This window comes from Archocentrus centrarchus, chromosome 6 (assembly GCF_007364275.1).
Source record: "Archocentrus centrarchus isolate MPI-CPG fArcCen1 chromosome 6, fArcCen1, whole genome shotgun sequence".
NCBI classification, from domain to species: domain Eukaryota; kingdom Metazoa; phylum Chordata; class Actinopteri; order Cichliformes; family Cichlidae; genus Archocentrus; species Archocentrus centrarchus.
In genome coordinates this window covers 1,076,823-1,090,492 of record NC_044351.1, presented here as the reverse complement: position 1 = coordinate 1,090,492, position 13,670 = coordinate 1,076,823, and the positions used below count along the sequence as shown (strand labels likewise).

The following is a 13,670-nucleotide window of genomic DNA, read 5'->3' as shown; positions in this document are numbered from 1 at the left end:
ACATTTTTATCCGCCATGACGCGCACCGTTCTCCACTTCGACCTCCTTATGATGGTCCATTCCGTGTGCTAGAGGTGGGACCTAAGGATTTTTTGGTTGAGCTGGGAGGTCGTCAGGAGCGGGTTTCGGTGGATCGCCTTAAGCCTGCTCACATGTTTCCGGATGGTCCTATTGAGTTGGCCCAACCTCCGCGCCGCGGTCGTCCTCCCGTTTCTATGCCTCACTCGGAGGACCTGCCCCCAGCTGCTGTTTTTTCCCCTGCGAGGGGGCAGTCTCGCCGTAGTCGGGGCTATGCCCCTCCCTCGTTTTCACCACCTGTGGTCGCCAAGCACAGCCGTGGCGGCCGCCTTGTTAAACCCCCTAGGAGATACTCTTAATGTGGTATTTTATTTTTGCTATGTTGACTTGAAAATGGTTGCTGTTTTTATTATTGTATTGTTTGCCATTCTGTGTGTTCAGGGGGGGCCTGTGTGGTGGCCACATATATGCACATTTCACACCAGAATGCCCCAAGCTCTTATTGCGGAGAGAGAGACCGGAATAGATCGGGAAAAGGCGGGAGAGAGAGGCCTGGGATAAAAGGGCTTGACTCCTCCTTTTGAGGAGTTATATTTTGGAGTTCTAGTTGTTGTGTGTTTTACGAATAAAGCTGAGACTACATACCTGCTCGTGTCTCCTTCCACCGACGCCTACAAAGTAAAGATAAAGAAAGAAAAGAGTGCGGGGCACTCAGGGCCTGCTGCTCTCACTGCACCGTCAGATTTGCATTTCACATTCATAAAAATCGATTTGATAAACACGCATTGATCACCGTAGTGAAGCGGTCTGACTTCAGCAACATTTTAGCAGAATGCAGAAACTACAAATGCAGTTATCAGGAACAAACGAGGAAATTCATCAGATGGCTGCTGCAGATAGAAATTCATACATGAACAAGCCAGTAAAGACACACATGGGGGGATATGGAATATCAAAAGAATGACACAAAAATATAAACAGTACTGGCAGTAAATTGGATTTTTATGCTCAGTGGTGTTCTCACCTTTTCAGCTCGCTCCACATCTGTTAAAATCAAAGCAGAAAGCAGCTACAGATTCGAGGGAAGCATTTGTGAGTTATTTTTACTTCATGACAAGAAGCGTGAATAAATGTGCTGCTTGTTTTGCCCCATTGTGGACTCGTCCTTGCAGACTGCAGCAGAAACAGTTCAGCTGCAGCGCTGAAGGGCGGCGATAAGGACGCCGCTGACAGGAAAGGAGGAAAAACTGAGAAATCAAACAGCAGAGCAAATCCGCAGACCACTGAGTCTGCAGAGAGGCTGTTTTAAAGGAGTGACTGAGACCGATGCCTTAAGAGCTTTAAAGGACCCAGAGGTCAGGACACAAATGCAGTGTCACATTTCCCCCTCCTGCTACAAGCCTGCTACTACACACTGAGCTCAGAGGTGTCCCAGTTCAAAACCCTGAAAGTACAAAGAGAATTTCCCTGCTGTCCTCAGGATCGGGGCCAGCACGGAAGAGCAAGCGTAGAGGTCGTGGCAAAGAGTCAACACACTCACTCTCAGCTTCACACTCTCTACAGAGTCATGAGTTCAAGTCTGCAAAACTGTGCTCTCCTTTAAGTGTTTGACCTTTAAGATGAAGCTCCTCACCAACACATTAATGGGGTAACTGGATGCAGCCAGAAACCTTTGAACTTGTGGTAGCTGATTGTTCTCTGGCACGAGCAGAAACAGATTATGGACACACGCTGATGTGAAATCATCTTTTAATCCCTTAAAATTACAGTTAGGTTTACAGCTGTACATGTGTATTTTTACCTATTTGTCTACCCCAAAGTGAAATCTTAGAAGAACACATGCAAGAAATATGATCTTGTAGTTTCTTCCAGAAACTATGCTTGTTTAGCCTGTGGCTAAATGCGCCCTGACCCGACCCCTATCAGCTCATTATTAGCGCAGGACTTCTTTGAGCTCTGTTTTTGGGCTCCTCCACCTCCTGTGGGGAATATCTAGCCTTTTTTAGCTGCTAAAAACTTTCCTTGTTCCTTTCTGTGTTTCTGTTCTGTCTGCCAGGAGGGTGTGAAGTGACTTTTTCTCTGGAAGCTAATAGCGCAAAAATGAGGGTAAAATGGTGCCTGGACAGCTAATCAATGAGCTGCCTGTGACGTGCCTTAAAACCGAGTGGAGCTATAAAATGAGCTGAAAATCCTTTCAGTGCCACTGCTGACAGAAACAGTTTCCACTTTGGGTTTGCATGGATATTTCTTGGCTTGTCAGGAAGCTCTCAGAGAACTTTATGCTGGGTGTTTGTATCGAACGAGTTGAGAATAGATGAATAAACAATTTCTCCCAGTGAGGGAGGCAAATGCATCTGTTCCAGCGGGATCTCAGGATGGACGAGCATCACTTAAAGACACTGAAAACAGAGTCTCTGCATCACAGACTGCACAGCTCTCACACTGACCAGCAGCACAACAGACCAGGAGCAGCAACGTGGCTCAAAGCAAACAGTTGGAGGTCAGTGTATGAGAGATAATTAATGATGAGCTGCAGTTCTGTTATTAAAGCGCAGCGAGGAGCCTCATTACCTCCACACAGCCAATTAGCACTGAGGACTGTCTGTGGCTGCTCTGTTGTTCATTTAGACTATTACAGGAGGCATGAAGACAAAACGCTCCCAAACTATTGATATTAAAATGATAATCACAGTAACAAAGTGGACATAAGATGAAGAGAAGGCTGCTGCAGCATCAGAGAGGAGTCTGCGTCAGAGAAAGGCTCAATAACTAGAAGCTCAATAACAAGCAATGACCACAAATAAAAGCTTTTACCGCTGCTCTGCTTTTCCAATAACACAGAACACGAGAGGCTCGCCGTGCCTCATCTCTCACCTGTTACTGTGTGTGAGCGACTGCAGACCAGCTGCCTGCATGAACAACAGTTCTCATTATTGAAGTGACAAAAACAGTTGCAGATATTAAGTTTCTCTGAGGTGAAATGACTCCCACCAGTCCCGTAACACAGAGGTTACTGAGTGCCTGGGTCTTCTTATTTTTTGATCTGCATCATAATCCAGTTTTGAATTTGACTGAATTTGAGGTTAATAATAATGATTTGTGTATTGTGACCAAGAAAGTAGGTACTGGATAGCAGCCTAACTGATCCTGATCCAGCCCTAACTATAAGCTTGATCAAAAAGGAAAGTTTTAATCCTAATCTTAAAAATAGAGAGGGTGTCTGTCTCCTGAGTCCAAGCTGGGAGCTGGTTCCACAGAAGAGGGGCCTGAAAGCTGAAGGCACTGCGAGGTGCTCTGTCGGGATGATATGGTACTGATTTGTTCCATAAAGGTTTGCCTCAGTAATACAGGAGCTCCTCCTTCGTTCATCAGCGCTCATTAAAAAAGCGTCGCCTCTCTCTGGCTGGTAACTGCTGATCACCTCTGCTGTGGCACTATCACTGTGTTTGAATTATGTGCACAATAACCTGCCTTCAGTCCACTCAGATCTGTGTAACTCACTTACTGGCTGACAGTAACATGTTGTTACTGCAGTGCATCAGTTATAAAGCACTAAACTGAATATTTGGGGGGGTTGTAGTTAGTTGTTCTGGTCTTTATCAGTTTAATTGTCCTCATTGTCCTTTCTCAGAGCCCTCGCCCCACCTGATGCAGCTGTCGAGCTTTTTGTTCTCACATATTTACCTTTGAAATTGATGGTAGTAATTAAAAACTAGGCGTAGAGTTTGAGACAGTGGGATGGACGACTGTTATAAAACTAAATAACAGCTTTCAGTTAAAGCACTAAAGGAACGAAGGGCAAAACAAGCTGAGATGTCAAGACTCACAAAATAGGACTTTTTTAAAAAGAATGGTTTAAAAGTCCTGGATGTGAACACGGAGAACTTTACGGTGATGCTTGGCGCCTCCTTTGCCTCTTCCACTCATCTTGTTTGAGTCTTCTTTGAACGATCAAAGTCAAACAGCACGGTGGCGCGGTGGTTAGTGCTGTTACCTCACAGCTAGAAGGTCTGGGTTTGAATCCATCTCGGCCCGGGCCTCTGCGTGGCATTTGCATGTTCTCCCTGTGTTTGTGTGGGTTCTCTCTGGGTCCTCGGGTTTCCTCCCACAGTCCAAAGATGTGCAGTTAGTGGGGTTAGGTTAATTGGTGACTCTAAATTGCCCATAGGTGTGAATGGTTGTCTGTCTCTCTGTGTTAGCCCTGTGGCAGGCTGGTCACCTGTACAGGTGTACTCTGCCTCTTGCCCAATGACAGCTGGGATAGGCTCCAGCCCCCCCTTGACTCTGAAAAGGATGGATGGATGGGTTTAAAAACCATTTTAAAGATGGCCCGGTTTGAAGTCCTCATGTCTTCAGGTAGATCACAACAAATCTCAGGATCCACTTCAATCCAGTTTGTCAGTTTGGACATCAAAACAACCAGGAAGGAGTGAACCTGGGGTCTCAGGGAGCTCAGGGCCAGAATTCTCAGAGCCTAATCAGTAATACTTGAAAACAATTGTGAAGGCAACAAACAATGAACAATCAGTGCAGTGACATCAGAAACACATTGATTGCCTGAGAGTTTTAGATCAGCCGGAGGCCTTAGAGCAGGGGTCGGCGACCTGTAATCCGCAAAGAGCCATTTGAACCCGGTTTCCACAGAAAACAAAAGAGAGCCGCAAATACTTACGGAAGCCGGTAGCGGCTACCGCTAAAATAAATAAATAAAATGATTTTATTTTAATATTTCAAGATCACAATAATGTTCCAATTTAAAACTACAACAAAAACCGAACTGACAAAAATAAAATGCACTTCAATTGGATACTTACAATTTACTTCTGCAAGCCGCACAGAGCCGCAGATTAAGCCTGAATGAGACCCCTGCCTTAGAGGGATTTTTTTACTGATGCCAGAGAGCAAGAAATGTCTGTGAGACTAACCTGACAGTTGAGCTGCTTTGCAGACATCAGCCTGGACTCTGCTAAAGTAACACTGAGTCCTGATCGTGAAGGAGTTCATTGAAGAGAGAAGCAAAACAGAACAGTGCAGTGGGCCAGTGGGCAGTGGAGTCTTCACAACCTTGAGCTGTTTTGAAACCATGAGTTGAACATTTTGATCATTAAAATCTTCATGTTGCAGAAAACACTGAGACCAGGGGGCGCTGCACGCTCAGAGCTGTCAATCACAAAGTAAGCCCTACAGCAGGGGTGCCCACACTTTTTCAGCTTGCGAGCTACTTGAAAGATGACCAAGCCAAAAGGATCCACCCACAATAAAAATGCAAAATGCATATTTAGTTAGTATTATTTAAATTATTATTATTGCATATTTTGTGCTTTTAGGATAAAGTATATTTTAATTGAATTTAAATTTCATCTATAACACGTATTAGTTTGTCTTGCATAACTGCATTAACCCACATTGCACAATTCAACTGTGTACATTCATTTTTGTTACCTTAGTCCAATGAGGAAAGTCAATGTCATAGCGTGGTTAAATGCACATGCGTAGGGTGCCATGCGATCTACATTTTTTCCCCAACTTCACTGGGAGCTCCATGCGATCTACCCGCACTCCTCTTGCGATCGAACAGTAGATCACGATCGACCAGTAGATCGCGATCGACCAGTAGATCGCGATCGACCAGTAGATCACGATCGACCAGTAGATCGCGATCGACCAGTAGATCGCGATCGACGTATTGGGCACCCCTGCCCTAAAGGATTCAGCGTGCTTATTGATTCTTAACCATAATTCTCAAAATGATCGTGTTTTTTTCACTGGAGCTTCAAACCGCTGTGACCATCAGGAAAGTGTTTGCAGAGGTCACAGATCACGTCAGCGCTGGTGTTGTTTTCCCATAGAAATCAATACAGTCATGCTTCTGTCACAGCCAGAGGAGTCGCCCCCTGCTGGCTGTTAGTGAGAGTGTAGATTTAAGGCACTTACACATTGGCTGAACTTTTCACACCTGGAAGCTTTTATTTACAGTCTATGGATATAACTGCATTTTTTAAAGAGTAGCAGAGATGACTGCAGCTATCCCGCCATCACACCAAGATCAGTGATTGGCTGTCAGGTTGGCACATTTTAAGCTCGCTCACACTTCTGCTGGGATTCATTCACTGAACACAGTCAATCCCGTATGAGCTAGTGGTGGGCGGAGCAATCCAAATATCGATAATAGCAATACCAATGTTGGTATTGCTATTGATCAATACCAGTAATGAGATCCATACTTTAGCTTCAGTTTCTCTCCTGTACGCAGCGCTATGGTTTCATCAAAGATGTGAGCTGACTGTCTGAGTGTCGCTCCTGTCGCAGCACAGAACAGGCACACTTTGCTCCTCCCCTTCCCGCAGTATTTTGATGTTATACCGTCATGTGACACTAACATATTTTATCTGGGAAAAAAGCTTTAAATGTTTTCTAACGTTGTAGAGTGGTAATTTTGTACAGCTTGTTTATTTAAGAAAAAATCCAGAAAATTAGTGGATGAAGGGATATTTTTTATTACATTTTTGTATTATACTTTCTGAACACTCTACCTGAAAAAACTTGTTCTTGAGTGATCATTTTGTACACTTTATTTAAGAAAAAAAAATCCAGACATCATAATGTATGAGGAAATTGTTTTGTTACTGTTCTAATGTTTCAGAACAAAAACTTTTATTTTGATAAAGTATTTTCTATTTACCTATAAACTTTGCCCAGTTTTTTTCATTTGTATTTTTTTGTTTGTTTTATTTATTTAAAAGGGACAGCGCACATTAATGAACATCACAGTGTAAATATGCCAGAATTAGTCAAAAAGGCTACTTTTCATCTGTAGTTCCTGGTAGGTCAGACAAAAAACATCAAACAGTTAACAACAAATCTAAATATAGACAACAGAAGCATTAACAAAAGCATTAAGTTACACATGGGAAAAAAAGACACATAAAGACCCACAATACAAAAACAGATATAAAACATACACCATTAATTACAGCACATTAAAAGCAAATTAATGATCACAGACCTGATTTCTCTTTAGCCATTGTTTACGATAAGTTTGAAATCTGTCAGAGGTGGTGCATTCTCTTATTACAGCTGGAATATCATTCCAAATCTCACCCCCCCGACTGATAACACCTGTTTGTAAGCCTAAAAGCTATCACACAATCACCTCTAATAGAGGCTCTAGTTAATCTCCCACTAATATTTGATTTTGGCAAGATTAACTCACCCAGTGAAGGTGGAGCAAGCCCATGTAAAATCTTATAAATAGAACAAGCAAACTTGAATTTTTAAAAAATTTCAAAACTTAAAATGTTACATTTCTGAAGTATAGGACAATGATGAAAAGAAAGAGGCTTTCTGTTTAACACTTTTAAAGACTTCTTAAATAAAGATTCTATTGATTTTAAAATCGTACCGCTTGTCAGTGACCAATTAGTAACACAGTATCGCATATGAGAAAAAATCATAGAATAGAGAAACATTTTGGCTGCATTTTCCGGCAGTGATAATCTGATTTGCTTAAAATTGTATAAGTTAAATTTAATGATCTTGGATATATTTTTAACACGATTCTTAAATGATAAAGTAGAATCTATCGTAATAACAAGATATTTGACTTCATTTACAATCTGAAGCTCTTCTTCTTCCAGGAAAACATTTGAAGATATTCTTGATTGTGGTTGTTTTGAGAATTTAATAGTTTTCTTTAAATTAAGCAGTAGACATGGCCTGGTAAGCTACACTTGGATACAATTCATAGCATTTGTCAATTTTTTCAAGACTTCCATATCAGTCCTTGCTTGTGTAAAAATAACAGCATCATCTGCATACAACTGAGTATTGACATCTGAACAAATATTTGGCAAGTCATTAATGTATAGAGAAAATAAAAGTGGTCAAAGTATGGACCCTTGAGGTACTCCAACTTTACAGTCAAGGTACACACTGAATTCTATTTTCCAAATATGACTTCATCCAAAGGATTGCTTGTTCAGAGAAGTTAAATTTGGTTAACCTATGCTGGGTTTTAACTAATTAATGATGCAAAGGAAAAAAATCACAAACACTTAAACGTTATGAAAATTCTTCATACGTATTAAAAAGTATTGTATCAGTATCGGCGATACTGGCCCTGTATTTACTTGGTATCGGATCGATACCAAATCTTGCAGTATCGCACACCACAAGTATGAGCATCATAATCATGAGTGTAATTCCATAAAAATAATAAACTTCCACATTTCCTAATTTCCAGTTGAATACTGTTCCAGTGGAGGATGTTCACATTAACCACGGCCAAAGTTTCAAACTAGGAGGGTCCTCAGCAGAGCGCATACCTCACCCAGCCCAAACGTCCTGTGTGCAGATGTTATGCAGCTAACCAGTGTTGTCATAAATATTATTCTGGATCATTAGATCCTTCGATTATGAACAAGCTTTGCTATGTGACAGAACTTATTGTTGCATCCTGATTCTTTTTAGAGGATTCTGATGCAAATATGTGCAAATATATTTACCTAAATGGTAAATGGACTTATATAGCACCTTTTTACTCAAGCTAAGCACTCAAAGCAGTTTCGACACCTGCTGTTTGTAAGGGGCAACCAATCAGGAAAAAGCTGGCTTAAAGAAATGGTTCTCAGCCTGTGGAAAACTTGAGGAAAATACGTAATAAAACTGAGTTAATAAATCCCCTATGAGCAGCACTTGGTGACAGTGGGAAGGAAAAACTCCCTTTTAACAGGAAGAAACCTCCAGCAGAACCAGGCTCAGGGAGGGGGGGTCATCTGCTGAGGGGGAGAGAGACAGAGATTAATAATAACTAATTACTAAATACAGAGTGAAGTAGAAAGTGGTGAATGAAAAGAAACAGTGCATTATGGGAACCCCCCAGCAGCCTAGGCCTATAGCAGCATAACTAAGGGAGGGTTCAGGGTCACCTGATCCAGCCCTAACTATAAAACTATAAAAACAGAGAGGGTGTCTGTCTCCTGAATCCAAGCTGGGAGCTGGTTCCACAGAAGAGGGGCCTGAAAGCTGAAGGCTCTGCCTCCCATTCTACTCTTCAGTATCCTAGGAACCACAAGTCTTTAAGATAAGATGGGGCCTGATTATTCAAGACCAGCCTGATAATAATCAATTACAATAGTCCAGCCTAGAAGTAATAAATGCATGAATTTTCAGCATCACTCTGAGAAAGAATGTTTCAATTTTAGAAATATTGCACAACTGTAAAAAAGCGGTCCTACATATTTATGCATTGAAAGATCACGAAGGATTATTTTAAACTTTGAGTCATGCAGAGCTTCTCCAGTAGCCTCTAAGATGTAAAAATATGGAGCTGGAAACGAGCAGCTCCAAGTTTCAGTTTCTACGCACTGATTGGAGGAACGTTGTTCAGGAAAAGTTTAGCGAGCGGTCAGCTGGGTTTTAGTAAAGCCTTTAAACACATCAGCCCAGATTTAACTCGACACGGATTTTCAACAGAGTATAAACTGTTCACCGTTCAACTTGCTCCTAAATGCTTGCTGCGTACTACAGTCTGATGCTCGCAGTAATAAAGCTGCTGCAGAGCATTACCAAGAGACGTGTCATTACCCAGCCTGCAGGGAGCACACACACCATCAGGCTCATCAGTGTTTACATCCCTTCATTAGCGTCAGGACACGACAGAGGTGAACTGAGGGTCGAATTGATTTCCTGTCCTCCTCTCTTTCCTCCACAAACACAGCTAAATGTTCAGCGCCGCCTCTGCAGAGTCCATCTCACCGTGCGTCTGTCTTAATGCTGTGTGTCTGTGTGTTTTCTATTTTTAGCTATCGGGCTGCAGATGTCCTTGGATTGGCTGGAAAAGCGGTTCTGGACCATTGCCAAGCAGGTGACTGGAGGACTCTTTCACACAAACACACTTTGGTGTCATTTTGGGGACATTTCATTGACCTGAGTTTATTGTCTAGAGGCTGACACTAAGCTGACCACACAAACACACAAAGCAGTTAAAGGTGTTGATGGAGTTTGTGTTTTTATTCAGAGTGCATCTTTAAGGTCCAACAAATGTGTTGAAGCCATTTGTCTCCTTCTAAAACTCTTGAAATGTGTTTTTTATTTCTTATTTCTGTTGTTCACATGTGCAGATTTCCTGTGGGTTAGTGTATAATCAGGGACTGCCACGTGCATTGGTCACAATAATGAAACATCTGTTCCAATCAGGCTCTTTGAGCCTGTGTTAGAAGCTCGTTTTAAACCACATGAAATGAATCAGTGTTTTCCAGATTTCTGCTCTGTTTAATGTGAGAACTGTGAAAGGCAGACACACTTTTATCCAATCATACAGTCATCAGATACTGTGAGATCATTTTATTTTATCTGGATCACCCCATTTTAAGGGGTCCAAACAAAGTTAAGTTTCTCCTGTTAAGCGCTTTGAGTGCTCAGATAGAGTAGAAAAGTGCTACATAAGAACTAGTCCATTTACAAATATTGTATTTGCCAGTTACTTTGTGACAGATGAATAACTGAGTAATATGTCTCCCATGCTGTGGTTAACTCCAGTGCCACCACATTGAACTGTGCTGCATAACCCAGCTCTCTCTGGTTAGAGAGACCATCCACCATGCAGTGGATCTGCAGAGCCGAACCACAAACTGTTCATGACAGTCTGTGCGTCTGTGGGATGAGACCACAACAGTGACCGTGAGAAGGAAAAGCCAAATACGCCCAAGTTTAGGATTTAGTGTTTAGGAAACACTGAATAAACATCAATTAATTAAACAAAAAAAGTCATTTTTAACATTGGCCATTAGGAACTAAACCAAGAAATCATGAGTTTGGGAGCTTCAGCTACAGCCCCTGCAGATCTTAGTGCCAGTCACACCTTCCACACATCCAACTGGCATATCACATGTCTCCAGAGTTAGGTCACTGCGTTGTTTGTTACACACGTGCAGCCCTCTTTGCAACCCACCTTCTCCATAGTTCTTTTCATGCAGTTTCTGATGCAGCCATGTTGTTGCTGCTCTGAGCTGCTGCACTCACAGCTTATGCTTTCCAGGTATGCCTGTAGAAGAGCACCAAGTTCAGTCTAATGTTGACTTTGCACGAACAGGAACTTCTCTCATCTGTGCAGCTTAATTATTTCTGATGGTGTGGGATTTTAATCGTAGTAGGCTGAAATGTTTAAAGTGGTGCTGTGTCTTTATGTAGCCTGGCTCGTTAGCTGGTGATCTTCGGTGTTTGGAACAGCTTTGCAGGCAGAAAGAGACACCGTTGTTAAAGCTGCAGGAAGTGGGCCTTTAGTTCCTTTATTTAAGGGTCACACTTCATAGTGGGTCCTAGTATGTTCCAATATAACCCGCTTATACACAATAATGCTGTTAGTGAGAATCATCATTAACTTTGTTTTATTTGCAGTCCCAGTTCTGAAAAATTTGAGACACTGCGAAAAAAATGCAAATAAAAGCAAATATTTATTCACAATAGAAAACATGTTTAAACTGAGAAAATGCATCATTGTAAGAAAAATATTCACTCATTTTGAGTTTGATGGCTGCAACACATTGCAAAAAAGTTGTTTCAGGTCCGTGTTTCCAGCTGTGCAGCATCCCCTCTTCCTTTAACATCAGTCCGTAAACATCTGGAACTGAGGAGAGCAGCTGCTGAAGAGGAATGTTGTCCCGTTCTGCCTGATAGAGGATTCCAGCTGCTCTGTCCTGTTTTTGGTTCCTGATGCTCCAGGTGTTCTCAGCTGGTCAAAAGTCTGGACTGCAGGCCGGTCCAGCACCCGGACTCTTCTGCTATGAAGCTGTGATGATTTCTGGAAGTGTTCCTGAGCCCATGCAGTGATTTCAGGACAGAATCGGGCCTGTTTTTACTGCTGCTGGAGGACCTGAAGATCACAGGCATTAGACAGAGATTTCTCCAGATACTTTGATGATATTAATACTGCAGATGATGAGATATTCAAAGTCTTCATAATTTTACGTTGAGGAACATTATTCTGGAATTGTTCTAGAATTTGTAGATTTCCCAGATGGTGAACCTCTGCCCATCTTCACTCTGAGAAGCTCTAAGGCTACATTCACACTGCAGCCTGAAGTGACCCAAATCTGATTTTTTTTTGCCCCTATGTGACCTGTATCTGATCTTTTCATGACAGTCTAAACAACACAGATCCGATTTTTACAAACGCGACCCAGGCCACTTGGATATGTGGTCCTAATTCCGATACGTATCCGATCTTTTCAAATGTGACCTGTGTCTGTACGGCCAGGTCGCGTTCATCCGACCTGCACGTCATCGATACTCGACAAACGTCACGATTCTGCATCCTGATCCATGTTTACTTCCACAAACACTGAGCACGCTCACAACGTGTGACGTTACTGCGTCCTCTACTGCACATGCGGGACACTTTAGGTTGTTTGCAGTTCAAACAGGAGATCACATCGAGGGCTTGGAGCCATAGAGGCGTAACTGACATTTTGGTCAAAATTGAGATATATATATATATATCAAATGAAAGCTCTTGATGTGCTCTATGTACTGTCAAAATTACAGAAGTAATATATTAATAGAAATAGAGTTATTCAACAAAAAACAAGAAGACTTAACTGTGAATGCACACAAGACGTTGGTGCCAAAAGGGTGTAAGTGTATTTATGACAAAGACAAGATTATTGTTCATTAAGCTTTGTGTCATATATTTATAAAAAGAAACATGCTTAAAAAAAACAGTATACAAAGTACGAGCAAACTGTGGTCACTTTTTGTTTTGGCTCTCCTGTAAAGTTGATGAAATATCACTTATGGCTTCAAGCCCTCGACATAAAAGTCGCATATATTTGGAAATGCGAACAACCGCACAGGAAAAAATCGGACTTCGAGCATTAAGGCCTGCAGTGTGAACGTAGCCTAAGATGCTCCTTTTATACTGATCGTGTTCCTGACCTGCTGCCAGTGAACCTCGTTAGCTGCTCCTGCTGCTGTTTCTGTTTAGTGTCACCAACTTTTCAAGCCTTTTGTTGCTCCCTCACAACTTTTTTGAGACGTGTTGCTGCCATCAGTTCAAAATGAGCTCATATTTGTCACGAAATAGTAAAACGTCTCAGTTTAAACATTTGACATTTTCTATTGTGAATAAAATATGGATTCACAAGATTTTCTGTTTTTATTTATGTTTTGCACAGCATCCTCACCTTTTTGCTGTATTTAACTTAATTAACTGTCCCTAATGAGGCTAAAAGAAAGCAACAGTTGGCTGATACTTGCAGTACTCAAGAACAACTTTATTGTCACATACATATGCAGTGAAATGCAGCATTTAACCTATCAAACACACATGCAGTACACACAGCACAACATGCAGAGCAGGGTGCAGCTAGAACGCTGCCTGAGGAGCAGCTGCCCCCCAGTTGCTAAGGGCCTTGCTCAAGGGCCCACAGTGGTGCTAATGAGAGTGGAGACAGGTGGCAGCACTTCACCCCCTCAGTTTTCCATGCCAGCCTGAGGGTTCTCTGAAGCTTTTCCCGGATGGTTTGTCCAGTACATGCCAGTCCAAGGATTCGAACCAGCATCCTCTCAGTCTTAAACCCTCTTCTTCTCCTCGAGAATGAATTGAGGTGTTAGCTGTATAAATCAGTGAAGGTGAAGTACACGTGTTTCCTGCT

General features: G+C 42.0%; 1 protein-coding gene across 4 annotated transcripts in view; it reads left to right on the top strand.

Annotated features, from left to right (window-relative positions):
- Positions 1-13,670, top strand: part of LOC115781206 (voltage-dependent calcium channel subunit alpha-2/delta-4-like) — a 93,142-nt gene that overhangs the window by 56,421 nt on the left and 23,051 nt on the right. For all 4 annotated transcript variants that reach the window (XM_030730727.1, XM_030730725.1, XM_030730726.1 and 1 more), the window contains one exon: positions 9,822-9,883. In XM_030730727.1, coding sequence (XP_030586587.1) covers positions 9,822-9,883 — 62 coding nt within the window. The remainder of the gene's footprint in view (positions 1-9,821; positions 9,884-13,670) is intronic.